This window comes from Callithrix jacchus, chromosome 16, assembly GCF_049354715.1.
Source record: "Callithrix jacchus isolate 240 chromosome 16, calJac240_pri, whole genome shotgun sequence".
NCBI lineage: Eukaryota > Metazoa > Chordata > Mammalia > Primates > Cebidae > Callithrix > Callithrix jacchus.
In genome coordinates this window covers 3127529-3143838 of record NC_133517.1, presented here as the reverse complement: position 1 = coordinate 3143838, position 16310 = coordinate 3127529, and the positions used below count along the sequence as shown (strand labels likewise).

The following is a 16310-nucleotide window of genomic DNA, read 5'->3' as shown; positions in this document are numbered from 1 at the left end:
GAGGTGCACCAAAATCTCAGAAATAACCACTAGACAACTTAATCATGTAACCAGACACCACCTATTCCCCCAAAACCTACTGAGATTTAAAAAATTCCACTGGAAAATAATAATAATAAATCATGTGGCAGGGACCTCTGAGAATATTACTGGTGAAATATCATGAATGAGTCCACACCACCCACGATAGCTCTCCCACACTGCAGCTCCCACAACACTCTACATAGCCCACAACACCTCACCCGTACCAAACAACTGTGCACATTTATTCAATATTTATCTTCTGCCTGTGAAATACATTTTAAAATTAAAATAATAGCTAAAGTATCTATCTTGGAAGAAAGCTACATTTCTGAGTCTGAACTGGGCCACAGAGAAACAAGTAAGACCATGAAGGGTCTGAAAACACAGGAAACAGAATATTGAGAGGACTTTTTCAGTTGTCTTAGCGTTGCTGCTAAGGCCTAAGGCACAGAGAGAAAAGTGAGATGTGTCCCAGCCAAGAGGTGCAGAGGGCCAGCAGCATCACACAGCCTCCCCACTGCGGGCCTTACTGAGCAGAGCCAGAGCCTGTCCGACACCACCAGGTGACTGTGCGAGAGAGGGGTCCGTGTCCTTTGGGCAGTGCAGTGCTCAGGGTAAGAGGCACCATATGGTTTAGCTCTGTGTCCCCACCCACATCTCACTTTGAATTGTAATAATCCCCATGTGTCAAGGGCTGGACCCAGTGGAAATAACTGGATCATGGGATGGTTTTCCCCAAACTGTTCTCGTGATAGTGAGTTCTCACGAGATCTGACAATTTTACAAGGGGCTTCCCCTTTTGCTTGGCAGTCATCCTCTCTCCTGCCACCCTGTGAAGAGGTACCTTCCACTGTGACTGTAAGTTTCCTGAGGCCTCCCCAGCCATGCAGAGCTGTGAGCCAATTAAACCTCTTTTCTTTATAAATTACTCAGCCTCAGGTATTTCTTCATGGTAACATGAGAACAGGCCAATACAAGGCCCTTCATTTTCTTGGATATGGAGAGAATTGTCTCCCATATAATTGAAAGTGTCACCCAATTGCAGTGACTGGCAATTACTTCCGTAGTTAGACGTCTGCTTGGTCAGTGGACTTGATGATATGGTAGAGGTGAACAGCAGCAGAGAACTAGAGAGCAAAGGCAGAGCTGAAAGACACAGCAGCATGGCAATGTGACATGTCAGTGTCAATTTATTTTAGTGCAAAAAAAAATTTTGAAATCCATGCACAGTTTTTTTTCGTAATATGCATTCTCCATGAACATGCTGAAGTCCCTCGGTACTGGTACACAGATGACTCTGATGGTTAGTGATAGTGACGTACGATGGTGACTTAAACTCTCTTTCAGGTGATAAATGCCCTGTAGGACTGTCCATTGAGTGAGGAAACCCCATTAGCCGGGGTCAGTTCTAAGAGGAGATAAGACTGGCTGAAATACCAATGGCTGGAGCTGGATGTCCAACATCAAGTAATAGAGGACCAGAGGACTTCAGTACGGCCTCTGAATAATACACACATGAAGCCTGGGAGCTGCCCGTGCAGAGCACCCTGATGACCAGGCAAGCCCATGAAGCAACAGAACGAGAGGTCGCCACGCTGCTGGCTTCCAGTCAACAGGCTGTCCTTCTCCCTCCTTCTGTACCCTTACTGGAAAAGACACCTCCAAAACAAGAGCCATGTGACATGGACCCAGGGTCACTTTTCCTTATGTCTACTGAGTTATCCCCAACACTTTTATTATTGAGTTGCTTTCTTCATGGAGAGGAAATGCTATCCTTTTCACACATTAATTCCCAGATAAAATGGAGCACATCTGTAAATTACATGTCGTTTTCTAATATACCATCTGGGTATATTTTAATTACTGTAGGTTTATCATGTGTTTTAGTATCTAGTATGATTAGCCCTCCTTGATTTTGGTTCTTCTTCAGAATTTTCTTGGTTACTCTTTGTCATGTGTCTTATCTAATGTTGATGACTTATAACTCGAAATTTATATTAAATGACAATAAGAGTAGAAATCTTTGGTTGCTGAAAAAAAAACTCTACTGAAAATATTCCTTTCTTTAGTGAAAATATTATCTCATTTGTTGATTAAGATTCTAGCTAATGAAATAAGTAGATCTATTTTATCATGTTAAATAAATATTTATTCAGACCTATGTTATGAAGATTTTTTTTGATGAGAATAAACCTTGAATGTTTAACAAATGCCTTTTTAGTAGCTATGGAAATGCTCATGATTTTTCTCCCTAAATCTATTAATATAAAATATATGAATTAATAAAATACATTCATTGCTTTCCTACGACTGTTTCATTCTTACATTTCTGGTATAAACACCACCAATGTTTTCAATGTGCTACTGCAGTCTTTGGTTTTCTATGATTACATTTATTTATTTTCATTTTGAATTTCGTGTGGATATGTAAGAGCTTTGCTTTTTAAATAATGCTTGGAGTTTTATTATCAAGATTGTGCTTGTTTTTAAAAATACTTTATGGCATTCATTATTTTCTAACCCCCAAAGCAATTTAAATAACATTGGAAATGTTATTTAAAGAAGTGATAGTTCCTCCTGGAAAAGTGCCTGACCGCGTGATTTACTAAAGGTAGCTCTTCCACAGGTTTAATACATGGGATAATTAACAGCCTCTACAGCTATGCTGGAGTCATAATTTGAACATCTGCTGTGCTCTGATAGCTGACAACTTGTTTCCTCCTTGTTATATTCAGTTTAGATTTCTCTCTCTTTCCACCTAAATTTTCATTAATTAGATTTTTCTGTAAAATACTAATGTCATTTATTGCTTACAAATATTTGTATATAATTAACCAAAATACTAGTGGAAAAAACAAAATGCATAAGTAAGGGTTAGAGGCATCTCTGGAGTGAAAAGGCACTGTCAAAACACATGAGGGAGATAAAGACAGATACGAAAAAGCCAGCATAATGCTCTAAAAACGAAGAGCTGAAAAAGACTGAAAAGAGATCGAGACCATCCTGGTCAACACGGTGAAACCCCGTCTCTACTAAAAATACAAAAAATTAGCCGGGCATGGTGGTGCGTGCCTGTAATCCCAGCTACTCGGGAGGCTGAGGCAGGAGAATTGCCTGAACCCAGGAGGCGGAGGTTGCGATGAGCCGAGATCGCACCATTGCACTCCAGCCTGGGTAACAAGAGCAAAACTCCGTCTCAAAAAAAAAAAAGAGAGACTGAAAAGAAAATGAGAGAGCTAGAAATTGAGCAAAGAAGATCAACAGATGAGTGGCACTCAATCATTTTGGCCTCAGGAACCCTTTACTTTTAAAAATTATTGACAAGCTCTAAGAGCTTTTATTATGTGGTTTATTTGTAGCTCTGCTTACTGAGAATTTAAAAATTTATGCGTTTATTTTCAAATTACAATTATAAACAGCATTTTTCAATAAATTTTTTATGAAAATTATATTTTTTACAAATAAAAGTAGTGAGTAGAGTAGCATTATTTTACGAGAAGTTTTTAGAAGAACTGCTTTCAAATTCAATCTCTTACAATTAGTTGTTTTGGTGGAAGTCTATGAATAAAACGTTACCTCACATAGACATGCTTTTCAAAGAATAGGAGGATTTGTAAGGATTTTTCAGGTAATTGTAAAAATTCTTCGATACTATACCGAAATTTGACAATTGGTAGCTTCTTTTGATAATTTCCTTTATCACACAAACTACTGAAAGGATATGTATACAAAGGTCAAGATATAATAAAAGTAGTATTTTCCCTTGTTATCAATAACAGCATCAAGTAAAATTACCTTTCTTTTTTACTTTCTGCCACAAGCAAAGGATATAATGATATACTCCTACCATCTGGCGCCCACTCTCTTGGTTCAGGCTGAGGCTTCAGCATTTTTCCTCACCATGACTTTTCCACCATCAGTGCAAATGTCAACCCAGCAAAGAGGCAGATTACATCCTGATACTATCATGAGAACGTTTTAACCTAGGGAACTCTCTGCAAGGGTCCAGGGATCTCCCTCAACCAGCGATCTTCAGAACACACTTTGAGAAGTACTACAACATACACAAAATGTGGGGGTTCCACAAAAGGAAAGAAATAATGATATGCAAGGAATGTTAAAAGAATTAATTCAAGAGAACATTCCTTAAATAAAATAGTATTTGTATCTCCATAGGGGGAAGAAAAAAAAAAAAACACTGAACACCTGAAGAAAATTCAACACTATGACACCTTAGGCAGAATGAGACTGTCATAGCACATGACATTCATGAAGATGTGTGTAATATGCCCAAAATCTAGTCAAGGAAGCCAGTTCCTCGCTGCAAGGAGATGAAGTTTCTGCAGAGTATTACTGGGAGCATGTATTGGAGGGAAAACGCTGCTCGCAATCTCAGAGGTAAGATGTTTGACCTGCTCCACTTTTCCTTGGATTCATTCACTCTTCCATTCCCACCATTGTGATCCTCGTTTCTAGATCTCATAACGTATCACTTGGTTACAGTCGTAGCCCCAGTGGCTTCTTGCTTTTATTTTTTTCTCCATTCCAACCTATCCTATCCTCTTTAGGTTAACGAATATTCTTTATCATTATTATTTTTTTTTTTGAGAGAGAGAGAAAGAGAGAGTCTGGCTTTGTGGCCCAGGCTGGAGTGCGGTGGAATGATCTTGGCCTACTAAAATCTTCGCCTCCCTGGTTCAGATGATTCTCCTTCCTAAGCCTCCTGCCTCAGACTCCTGAGTAGCTGGGACTACAGGCACATACCACGACGCCTGGCTAATTTTTGTATTTTTAGTAGACACGGGGTTTTACTATGTTGGCCAGGCTGGTCTCAAACTGCTGACCTCAGGTGATCCACCTGACTCGGGCAGGTTAATGGATATTCCAAATAATCGATCTGATCAAAGCTTTCAATAGTTCTGGCGTCTGAAGCCTAGATCAGATGTGTTTCAACTCAACTAACCATCCCAACTAACTCCTCCCATATGGCCCTCACTTGCCACCATTCACAAAATCTGGTGCTACACTTAGGGCTCTTTGTTCTCTAAAAAACTTGTTTGCTTCCATATTCATGGCAATTGCTAATGGTGTTTTCTCAACTACAGATATTTGATAGATTTATCAAATCCTTCTACATATGCCAACTCCTAGATTAAATGATGTATTCCAGTACTAATTTCAACAGGGGCAACTTACGGTGGTCTTAGAGAGTCAGGGAAGCCTCCCTAGGGAAGCAAAGTGGCTTCCAGATGGAGATCTAAAACCTCAGCAGGAGGACGTCAAGTGAAAGGACTTGGCAATGGGGAAAAGTCAAGACGAGGCTCTTTAGTGTCCTTTTGATTTTAATAGTATGTGTGGACTTACAATTGGTCCCATTTTAAAAGATAATGTAAATACCACCTAATTTTTGAATTTTAGTTGAACACTAATTTAAAAGTAGTTTGAAACATTCTGCAGACCAGCTTCTGGTATTTCAGAAAAGACGTTCGTCATGGCACCTTTCCACAACTGTATTTTCAAATCTCCCACCCGTTTGAGTTAACGATTTGCAGGTCTTCGCTACAATCCTTTTTCCCCCACATAGAACCTCAACTTTCTTTGTTAAAAAAATCAATTAATTGCCTAAACTATAAGGGGAAATTAATTGCTAACAGACCATATGTCGCAGCTCAGCGTAGGCTGTCATGTGTGTCCAGGCGTCACGAGCGTGTCAGCATCTCCCATGTTTCTTCTCACACCTGCGCTGACACATGCAGCGGAGCTTCGCTTTCCTCCTCCTAAATTCTCATCACTATGCATCACCTCTGAATCGAGATCCACTAAATCAAAACAAACTGTAGCAAACCGTGGAGAGACTTCCGAAATCATATTGAAATGGAAAGCAGTCCCGACAACCCAGTTTAGGCGCCGCACATTTTGTAATTAAGTTCCATCATCTCAACATAAGCCAGAAAGCAAGAAAAAATCTCAATAGTCATTAATAACAACCATTTTCACTTTTATGTTGGAATTATTTTTAGAAATTCAAATCTTGAATTTTCTCCCTTTTTATATCTCAGTTGACAATAAATTATGGATGGATAATAGAATCTCATTCCACAGTGTATATATGTAGGATAAATCAAAGCACAGTTGTCACAAAGAGTCTGAAGGGGGTGTCTTCACTGTGTTCCCAACATCCCTGAACATAAAACATATGTCAGTGTCAGAGTGACATTCAGCCAATCTGGCACGAGAGGCTGCATTCTTTTGTAAGATAGTCTAGGCAGGTATAGCTAACTAATCACAGCAATTGTAAAAAACTTTGTAAGAAAAAACGAACTATTTTTAAGAAAAACAATCATAATTAATATGATTAAAAATAAAATTCTAAAAAATGAAGTTCTATAAAAGACTGATTAGAAGAATATATCAAATCTGCAATTCTTAGGTCCTATAACATAATATACATATAAGATCCTGAGACCCTATATGTATGTTTATGTATGTATAATATATATGACATATATAGTGAATAGAATACATATGTTATATATGTCATACATAATACATATGTCGTAAGTTCCGTGTCAGGTGTGCCAAAGACGGAGGCAGAGGTGCACACCTCAGAATGTGAATATGAACCAGAGTATGTATTACCTTTGGGTTTTACCGTCAGCTGCACAGACACTTTTTTTACTCCCAACGAACTGACTGCTTGACATTCATATTGGCCTTGATCGTGCTGCGCTGCGTGGTCAATTCTCAAAGTGCCAGAGGAGAGAACCGTAGGCCGACCTTCCACAGGGAGCTGCCCTCCTGCAAAGAGGTGAAGGAAGTTGTCTGTTTGGCCCAGAGGGGTGAAGGCCGGAGCCGCGGGCTGTCGTAGGTAAAGAGAGATCTGTCTTTCAGGAAATCCTCAGTGCCAGGGTGTACCGCGTGGGTTCTGCGCTAGCGTTGCAGCCCCAGAAGCGCACCACACCCCCTGTTGCTTGTCCTCGAAGCTCTGCTACTGTATCACAAGGCATTCTCATCTGTCACCAAAAGAACAGCCAGCCTCCTAGTGAATTTTTAACCTTCATGTTTGCGCCCCTCAAAGGTACTATAATCAAAAAGCAAATTTCCAAACCAATTTGATTATTAAATTTGATTTTCAGATATCTTCATGACAATTGTTTATCATGTGTATGCAATATTTGGAATACAGTAACGTGACTGAAATACATTTAAAATGCAGAGGCAGTATATCAAAAATGGGAATTTTGCGACATCCATAGTATTAATCTACACAGCCAAGCAGAGGCCATCGTACTTTTCACTTCTGAGCTTATGTGAGCCTCTGAGTCCTTCTTAACACTTTATTCTTATGGCCATTAACAATGAAATGAGATGATCATTTTCAACTAGTTCAGTGAAAACTTGTGTCTTATTGAATGTCTTGTTATAGATGGAAAAAGGAATGGCTAACCCTACTGAGTGTACACACCCTGTGCCATCAACTGCTCTAAATGTTGAAGAGTATAAATTATTCAAATCAATCCCCACACCCACCCTACGATGTAGGAAACGTCGTCACTGCCAGCATAACAACAAGGACTCTGGCAAACAGCAGTAAATGCGTTTGCCCAAGGTCACATGACCAGCAAATGAAGGAATGGAGACGTGAACCAAGGCCTTGTGTTTCCAGTGCGTACCTCCTACAAACTAATCTCATGAACAATAGAGAACTTTCAGACAAGAAATCCATAAATGTAGACGTATTTTGAATTTTATCTAGTACCTGAACTAATATGGAAAGTAGGCTTTCCAATCCTGGAGGCATCTTAGACAAGGTCTCATCCAGCCAATTGTCAGTTCTGCTCTGTTACACGCCCAGGTTCCCTGGAAGCATTTGGCACCCTTGGTGGTGGATAGGGCGTGAAGATCCCGCCTGCCAGGCCCAGGCCCACCCACCCACACTTTAAGCACAGCAGCTCTTTGTTGGAGCTTCCCTTCCGATTTTTATTTCACTGATGATTTGATTTTGTACTAGAAGAAAATTTTCCACTTAAAAATAAATGTTTAAAACTGCTGCACTTTCCAATAATTTTATTTTAAAAATCAGGAAGCCATTTCCCAGAGGGAATAATCTCAGGAAGGCCACACACTCAAATGCCAAAACTCAAAACATCATGAAAATTATGACGATGTCATATTTAGATCAAAGATCACTTTCTGTGTAATTTTTTCATGTCCGTGATATACCTTCAATAATTAGTTGAAACTATGTTTTTTACTCTCCACAAAAGAAGGCGTTTAATTTCCCCACAATTACTTGTAGATGTGCTAATACCTATTTTTGTCCAGACAATTACAGGAGGTGGGCTGCCGTCAGCTTCACAGAGCCACTCCACAGCATGGTCTTCCAGAACCACTTGATCCTTGGGGGTTGCTGTAAATTGTGGAGGTGCTAAAGAGAATGAAGCATACATCAACATTGAAAATTGTTTTACAAATTTCAGTGCCACTAAAAAAGGAAAATGTGTTCAAATAAGTGCTGTGATCAGAATTTGCTTCCAACTATATATCACCGAGGTTATAAAGAGTGTGAAGGTGCCTCTGTATATTTGTGCCTGTTTGCAAGCAAGCCAGAAATACACGCATCTGGTCTGCAAAGCAAAACAGCAGTAGCCAATAGGAAGAAACCATTTCTAAACCGTATGCAGCTGTGTCCCATGATTAAAGCATCTCAGTTATCATTTTACTAGATGTGATAAATATATTTAAAGCTACAAATTGTACCGGAACTATTAACAACACAGTTTTGTCCGAGCTTTCGCGTGCACAAAACAATTCGAAATGAGTTGATCTATTGATTTCAGAAAGAAAAATAAGCTCCTTCAGATGAATGTTCTAACACTTGAAATTATACTTTTGAAAAAGTCACATCTATGTCAAAATTCAGAGTTCCAAACATTCAGATTTTGTATTATCGATTTCGTATAATAGCTCATAGCTGCATATACCATTCCTAGAAAGGGATTCTGTCCGTGACTCTTTGATTAAATGAAAAGTAAATCAATGTGGCCATTTTCGAAGGGCACAATGATCCTCAGTAACACCTAGGTGATCAAAAGAACTTTCCCAGATGACTTTGTAGCTGGAAAGGGGTCCCAATCCAGACCCCAAAAGAGGGTTCTCAGACCTTGTGCAGGAAAGAATAAGAGGGAAATCCATAGAGTAAAGTGAAAGCAGGATGGCTACTCCACAGGAGAGAAATGGTGTAGGCTGCTCGGCTGAGTAACCTAGAGTTACTTCTTGATTATGTGCTAAGCAAGGGTTACATTATTTCTGAGTTTCCTGGGAAAGGGATGAGCCATTCCCAGAACTTGCAGTTCCTCCCTATTTTAGACCATAAATGGTAACTTCCTGATACTGCCATGGCATTTGCAAACTGTCCTGGTACTGGTAGGAGTGTCTTGTAATATGCTTTTGCATTATAATTAGCATATAATGAGCAGTGAGAACAAACAGGGGTCACTTTCATCGCCATCTTGGTTCTGGCAGGTTTTTGTCAGCTTCTTGACTGCCCACGGGGTCTTTGTGCCCTGTATATTGTGCCAACCTCCTACCTCATCCTGTGACTAAGAATGCCAAACCTGCTCGGAATCCAGCCAAGCAGATCTCAGCCTCATTTTACCCAGCCCCCATTCAAGATGGAGTCACTCTGGTTCAAATGCCTTTGACAACTTGACAAGTCATTTCTCTGCCTTGTTAGATTTTTGCACAATTCCTACTACCCCCTTCCTTTCACCTGCCTCTGGAAGTACAAGAAACATGATAAAGTGAACAATACATGGCAAAGTGTATTTGTTGCAGGTTTCATACTGCATGCAGGTACTAAAGATTTTTAAAGTCTTCATTGATTCTAAGTAAGGTGCTGGACTAAATAACTATGGTATAAGGTGAATTACCAAGTCACACAAATTCATGGAAACCCTCAGGAATGCCCGTAAGCTATTTGTAAATAGAGGTCTAGTAAAGTCGAGCTGGAAAACAAACCACAAATCAGCTGTCTCAGGCTCCTCAATGCACAGATGAGAAAATTCAGACTGGGGGAGGTAGGATTGAATTTCTCTTGGTCAGAACTAATAAGTAGAAAAGACAGTACAGAATCTGGGCCGCTCAACCCCCAGCCTGATGTTCTTTCCAGAACATTACACTAACTCCCAAAATTACTAGGAACAACTCAAAAAGAACAAAAATATTCCCACATTAAAAAATAGATTCATGACACAGTAAAAGAGCCACATAACAGAAGACGTTAGTAGTTAAGAGAAATAATGTAGCCCCGGTTCTAGTGTTGGGAAATTTGATTTAAACTTTTGAAATAATAATTAAAGTTCACAGTTAGCCAAGACTGTGTGAAAAGCATTGTTATACTTCATGTGTTCTCATTTTAGAAAAAGACCAAGATCTACATCTTAGCACACTATGGAACACATTTAAGAACATAGTCAATTTACATTTGTTTCTATCACTAAAACGAGCAGCTTGCTAGGTTGATGAAGAAATTATGAATATCACCAGAGCAGGCAGAGAAGGTGGAATAATTAGACAGAAATGATGAAGCTGTCATCTTGGGGCTTTTCACGTAAAGTGGTGGCCTTCCGAGTCCCACCTCCAGTGCTGAAATAGCTAGTGTTTTGCTGTTTTATTAAAACCTAAGATTCTGGCTGCTCGTTAAGGTGCTGCCTCATGCACAAAACTTTTGATTTACGTTGGTGATGACCACAGGCCTTTTTACCCGGATTCACACTGTGACTCGTATCTTTCACTGAAGCCTTTTTACGTCATTTTGTTTATTATTAATATTTCTTCCAGTCAGTCTAAAAAAGGAAGTTTATCTTGGGTAACTGTGATCTTGGTTTAAATGGGCATTAAAAGATCAAAAACGTGAATAGAACCTGTTAAAATAACACAAAAGGATGCATCTTAAAATGTTTACTCTATGACTAAGCAAATAAAATCAGCCTTTTAAATAAATGTATAGAATGATTAATGAACCATTTCAAACTCAGTTAAAAATCTGGACACACAGATCCAAAAGTGAAACAAGTGCATGGTCACAAATAACATAGAACAAGCAGATGGCCACTTCAGGGCAAGCTCATTGGCAACAAGAAATCATTAGCATACTGTGGGGTACAAGGTAGGTGGGGTGGTAAAGGTCACCAGAGTTCCCTTAAACGTGGATTGACGCAGATGGACAGACACAAGCACAGGAAGGAAGAACACGGAAAAAGCTGAGAAACAAAGGCTAGCACAGTGTGGAATGCAGGTGATCGCTACAGTGTGAAGTGATCGGGCATTACGTTTCTGAAAAGCAGGCACTGACGACAAAATGACGTAAGCAAAACAGAACCCAAATGCGATTTCTTTGAAGGCATTTTCAATCTCAACATATTAAAAGTTTAAAAATAATGTCTTGTTGCTTTAAAAGTAATTTCCCCCAGGAGTTACCAAAGACCTTAAGAAAATATTTCATTTCTGCACCTTCTTATTAGAGCAAGGAAAGTATTTTTGGGATATGAGCAGTTCTAGGGACAAACACAGTTTTTTCTGAGACACGTAAATAGGAACAAGAAAGTATTTATCGATTGCTTCTTAAGGAGTTGATGCTAAGGGGTTCAATCTAGAAAACATTCTCTGAATGCAGGAAGCCTTATGCTTTGCAGTGGCCAAGACCAGTCTTGGGGCTGACGGGGCTCACTGTTCTGAAGCCCTCCCAACTCAAGAACTGCGCTAGATTCGCCACTTCCATCTTTCTCTATTCTGTGTTTCACGAGGTTCAGTGTTTTGGTAGATAACATCCTATGCAACTCTTAATACAACTTTTTTACTCAATCAAAATATTCATGACCTTGGGAAGCCCTTAATGCAGATCATGTAAATTACTGTACTCTTGTCAAGCATGAAAAACTATTTTAGAAAGAACAGGACTTTTGGTATGACTCCAGTAGCAGTTATAGTCCTCTGTTTACTAAACTCTAACCCTGCAGGAGGGTGGTATACAAGCACACATGCACACACACACGTGCACACACATGCATGCATGCACACACATACACACATGTGCTCACACACATGCATGCACACGCACATACATGTGCTCGCACACATGCATGCGTGCACACATGCATACATGCATGCATGCACACACACATACACACATGTGCTCACACACATGCACGCACACATGCACACACATGCCCGTGCACACACACATGCATGCACACACATGTGCTCTCACACATGCATGCACACACACATATGCACATGCATGCATGCACATACACATACACACATGTGCTCACACACGCATGCACACACACATATGAACACACACATACACACACACACATGCACGCACACATGCACACACACACGCCCCCCACACCGGAAAGGAAGGGGCTGCCCCAGTCTGAGTACTAAAATACAAAGAATAATGTGTCTTCTTTACAACACGATTGCATGCCCATGCATATAAATTAATTTCTGGATTCGGAATGGTTTTATTACTGCCGTTGTTACACAGCCCGGCCTTGTAGGAGCCTTCAGCATGTCCTCAAGCTCTGCTGAGCAGACAGTTTGGTAAGTGGCTATGAACACAGGGCACAGCCTATTCACTTTCATACCCGTACTGTCTTTCCTCTATCTGTAAAATATTCTGAAGCACAAATATCTTTTGACAGTTTCCTTCCAGATTAATGACTTCATCTCTTTTGTTGCCAATGGTTGATTCTGACCTTTGGCTAAAGATTGAAATAGGAAAGAAGAAAAACAACTTTTAACTCGAAACAGATTAGCTTTGAAAATCTTATTGTGTCAAAAACTAATTGGCAAAAAAAAAAATCTCAACTGAGGTACATGACATTATTTCAGCTGAAGAATAATTTTCCGAGTGTGACAGGAGGACATTTCACGCATGACCTTCTGCTCCCATACCTTGTACCATTATGTTGGCTGCAGCTTGAGCAGACCCGTGGCTGTTGCTGGCGTGGCAGGTAAATCGACCATGATCCTGTAGTGTGACGTTCTGTAAGTGAAGTCCACTGGCCGTTGCCACGTGCCTGGATCCATCCAGCTCCAATCCGTTGTCCCTGGTCCAAGTGATATGGGGCTGTGGGTGGCCTGTGGCCATACATTCCAAAGTTGAGCTGGTGCCAATTAGAACCTCTGTGTCCTGGGGCTGGATGACAAAGGTTGGTTTGGCTGCTGGTAGGCGGGGAACAAAACAAAATCCAGCCAATGGCAGTTAGGAAGATTTATGTGTTCTGCATTGTGGTTTTAAGACTATTGTCATTTTCAAATTGTCTTATACTAAAATATTACATATATACATTTAATTCCCAGAGAATTAAATCTAAAATAACTAAATGTGGATTTGCTGTAATTACATACTTTTTTAAAAGGGTCACTTGCTTTAATATCATAATGTATTATAGACACTGCAAAGCACCTACCAAATACATATTCCTTATTTTAGGGGCTACATGTTTGACTGTTCCCTCTGAAGAATACTCACCTTTTTTTAGCATAGTTTGGTCAGTGTGCCTGTGTAGGCACATGTCCTTAGGAATAAATAAAAGCCCTAAGTCTGACTAGTCCTCTCTTCCTTCTGTTTGCTCCCCAGAATTCGGGCAGGCATGCGTTTGGGTTACAGGAGCCACTTTGTGATTAAGAGGTGAAAATTATAAGAAATAAAGAAACCTATGTGCAAAGCAGATAAAAAAGCAGAAAGAAGAATATTATTTTCCCATTGGAGTAGTGTGGCAGCTCTGTGGCAGATTACCCCAGTCCTACTTGAGGCATGCAATTAAAATCAACATGCACACACACAAACACACACATAATGCTATGCACTTAAGCCACATCTAGTCAAGTTTTCAGTTACTTTCAGCTGAACATATTATAAGTTGATTCATCAAGTATCCTTGTAAATAGAAAATTTAGACTTTTATATAAGGTGTTCCACTCTTATTCATAAGAGCTTCTCTTTTCTGGGAATCTCAAGCAAAAATTAAATACTTGCTAAGGTGCTAAAAATGCGTAATGATTGAGTCTGTTTGGCAGGGGGCCACTCTCTCATTCCTGAGATGAACATACTCTGGAGAGCAGAAATAAATGAATTCAATCCAGTTCAACAATAAATGTTTAATTTAATTCCTATGTTGAATGTCTTAAGTATATTAGCAACATGCCGAATGTTGGAAAGATACAGAGATGAACAAAAGACACTTCTTGCATGCTCGTACTCTAGTTGCCTGAACAGAGGACAGAATGCATCATCTGTAAAACTACAACGTGCCTGGGAAAGAATTGTCTCAGAATTAGGTGTAAATGTGGTAGGAGAACATTCTGACAGGAAGTAAGGGAGAGTATAAGGAAAGCTATTACAATAATTGAAATAAATGTTCTGAATTAAGTCAATGGCAGTAGAACTGGAAAGGGAAATAACCTGATGCATCTTGGAACTAAATTTTTAGAGAATTGTCAAAGGAATAGCACTAGAAGTGAATCGGAGGTTACTGCAGGATAGTAATGATATCCATAGAGATAGCAAACACAGGATGTGTGGGCTTGTGTGGGCAAATGTGCTTGAGAGATGTAAAATTCACCTATGAAGATAAGAAGGTCCTGGCGGCATTCACTGAAGTCTCAGGAAGGACCTCAGCAGTAAAGACTATGCATTTTACATGAAGTATGAAAGCTGAAGATTTGGGAAGAGATCAGATGGAAGAGTAATAACTGCGATTAGGGTGCAGGAGATTAGAGAAGGAAAGAGGAAGGACAGCGCGGTAAGGAGCACCACATTTTCCACAGGCAGGAGATTTTAAAGGAGGATTGAGGGCATTAGGAAAGGATCAAGAGGAAGTCATGTTCTCAAAGTAAAAATGCTCCTGCTCCTGGAAGTACGGGGTCAGACTTGACCTAGCGGCAGAAGGGAAGGAGGCTTTCAAGGAACTAAGGCAGGGAATTAAAATAAACTTCAAGAGAAAATATTCAAGTTTCTTTAAAACAGAATTAGAAAAATTACGGCCAATGGGAATAGTTTCACTTCAAAGCATTACCTACTCTAAAGAAGCAGTATTCGGTAATTTTCTAGTGAAAATAACTGCTAGAACTGGAAAATAACAGTTTTACCAGGAAGACTGGAGTATCTGAGCATGGCACTCTGTGCCTTGGCTTCCCCAGCAGAATTTCTGGCCATGCACTGATAGACACCTTGGTCTGACTCTCTGGTGTTTCGGATCATGAGTGTGCCATCATCAAACATATTAAGTCGAGTATCATCTTCCAAATCCAATGAATGGCTGGAAACATATTATACATGTGTATTATTTAATCACATTGATATTTAAAACTCTTAACGAGACTGAGAATATAGTACTATATAACTATGCTTCATGTCTACCCAGTATGTTCAATTTATTTTATTTGAATGATTTTAATTATTTTACTTTAAATTCTAGTTCTCTTATTCCTATTTCAAGACTATATTCTGAACAAACACTATGAGTCAACATCTGATAGAGGGAAATGGGGTTGAAATGTCCCGCCTTCCCGAGTGGCATGATTTAGACATTGAAGCAAGCACTCCCATATGACAGACACTTCAGCACATTTTTATACATCTGAATGCCCATTTTTTTAAAAAAAGAATCAACAGATAGCAATATGTCATCCTTTTACCTCCTTCCGTGAGTCATTCAGTATTTTTTCCTTTTTTTCTTAAAGCGTAAAAGAAATATTCCTATTCGAACCAGTATGGCTCAAAGTCAAGTATAATCATATGACTGAGCAATAAATAACACACCCACCCACCCAGTCGTTGAAAGTAGGCCCTCTCTCAGACTCGCACCATTTGCATATACTTGAAAAGTGCCATTTATCAACTAAATGAATAATCCATTGAGAGCAAGGTTCAGATGTGCAACATCATATTACACCAATAATCACAATAAAGGGAGTGCCTGCATATTTTTAGCAATAACTGCAAAGCTGCTGACGCAGAAACATATGTTAGAAATTTTTACAGTCTTATTTCTGGCCAAGCTTTTAATGATTATGAATGAGAAGGTATATCGATTTTGACATGTGTATGCTTAGAACTAACCAACATGTTAAGCACAGATAAAGGAAATCTCTCTTCCATCATCCCTCACTCAGTACATATTTATTAAACACCGACTAGGTGTCACTCACAAAACATCATTCACAGAGAAAAAAAAGTCCTTTAGGAGAATCCCAGAGTTCTCCCTTTA

The 16310-nt window shown here is 39.5% G+C and overlaps 1 protein-coding gene across 2 annotated transcripts in view; it reads right to left on the bottom strand.

Moving 5' to 3' along the window:
• Nucleotides 1-16310, bottom strand: part of PXDNL (peroxidasin like) — a 513916-nt gene that overhangs the window by 158786 nt on the left and 338820 nt on the right. Inside the window, exons 9-12 of one of the 2 annotated variants that reach the window (XM_035277673.3) lie at nt 15190-15359; nt 12991-13260; nt 8336-8452; nt 6664-6822 (exon numbers count right to left, since the gene is read on the bottom strand). In XM_035277673.3, the coding sequence (XP_035133564.3) occupies nt 6664-6822; nt 8336-8452; nt 12991-13260; nt 15190-15359 (716 nt within the window). The remainder of the gene's footprint in view (nt 1-6663; nt 6823-8335; nt 8453-12990; nt 13261-15189; nt 15360-16310) is intronic. The other variant, XM_002758891.6, reaches the window with a different exon arrangement.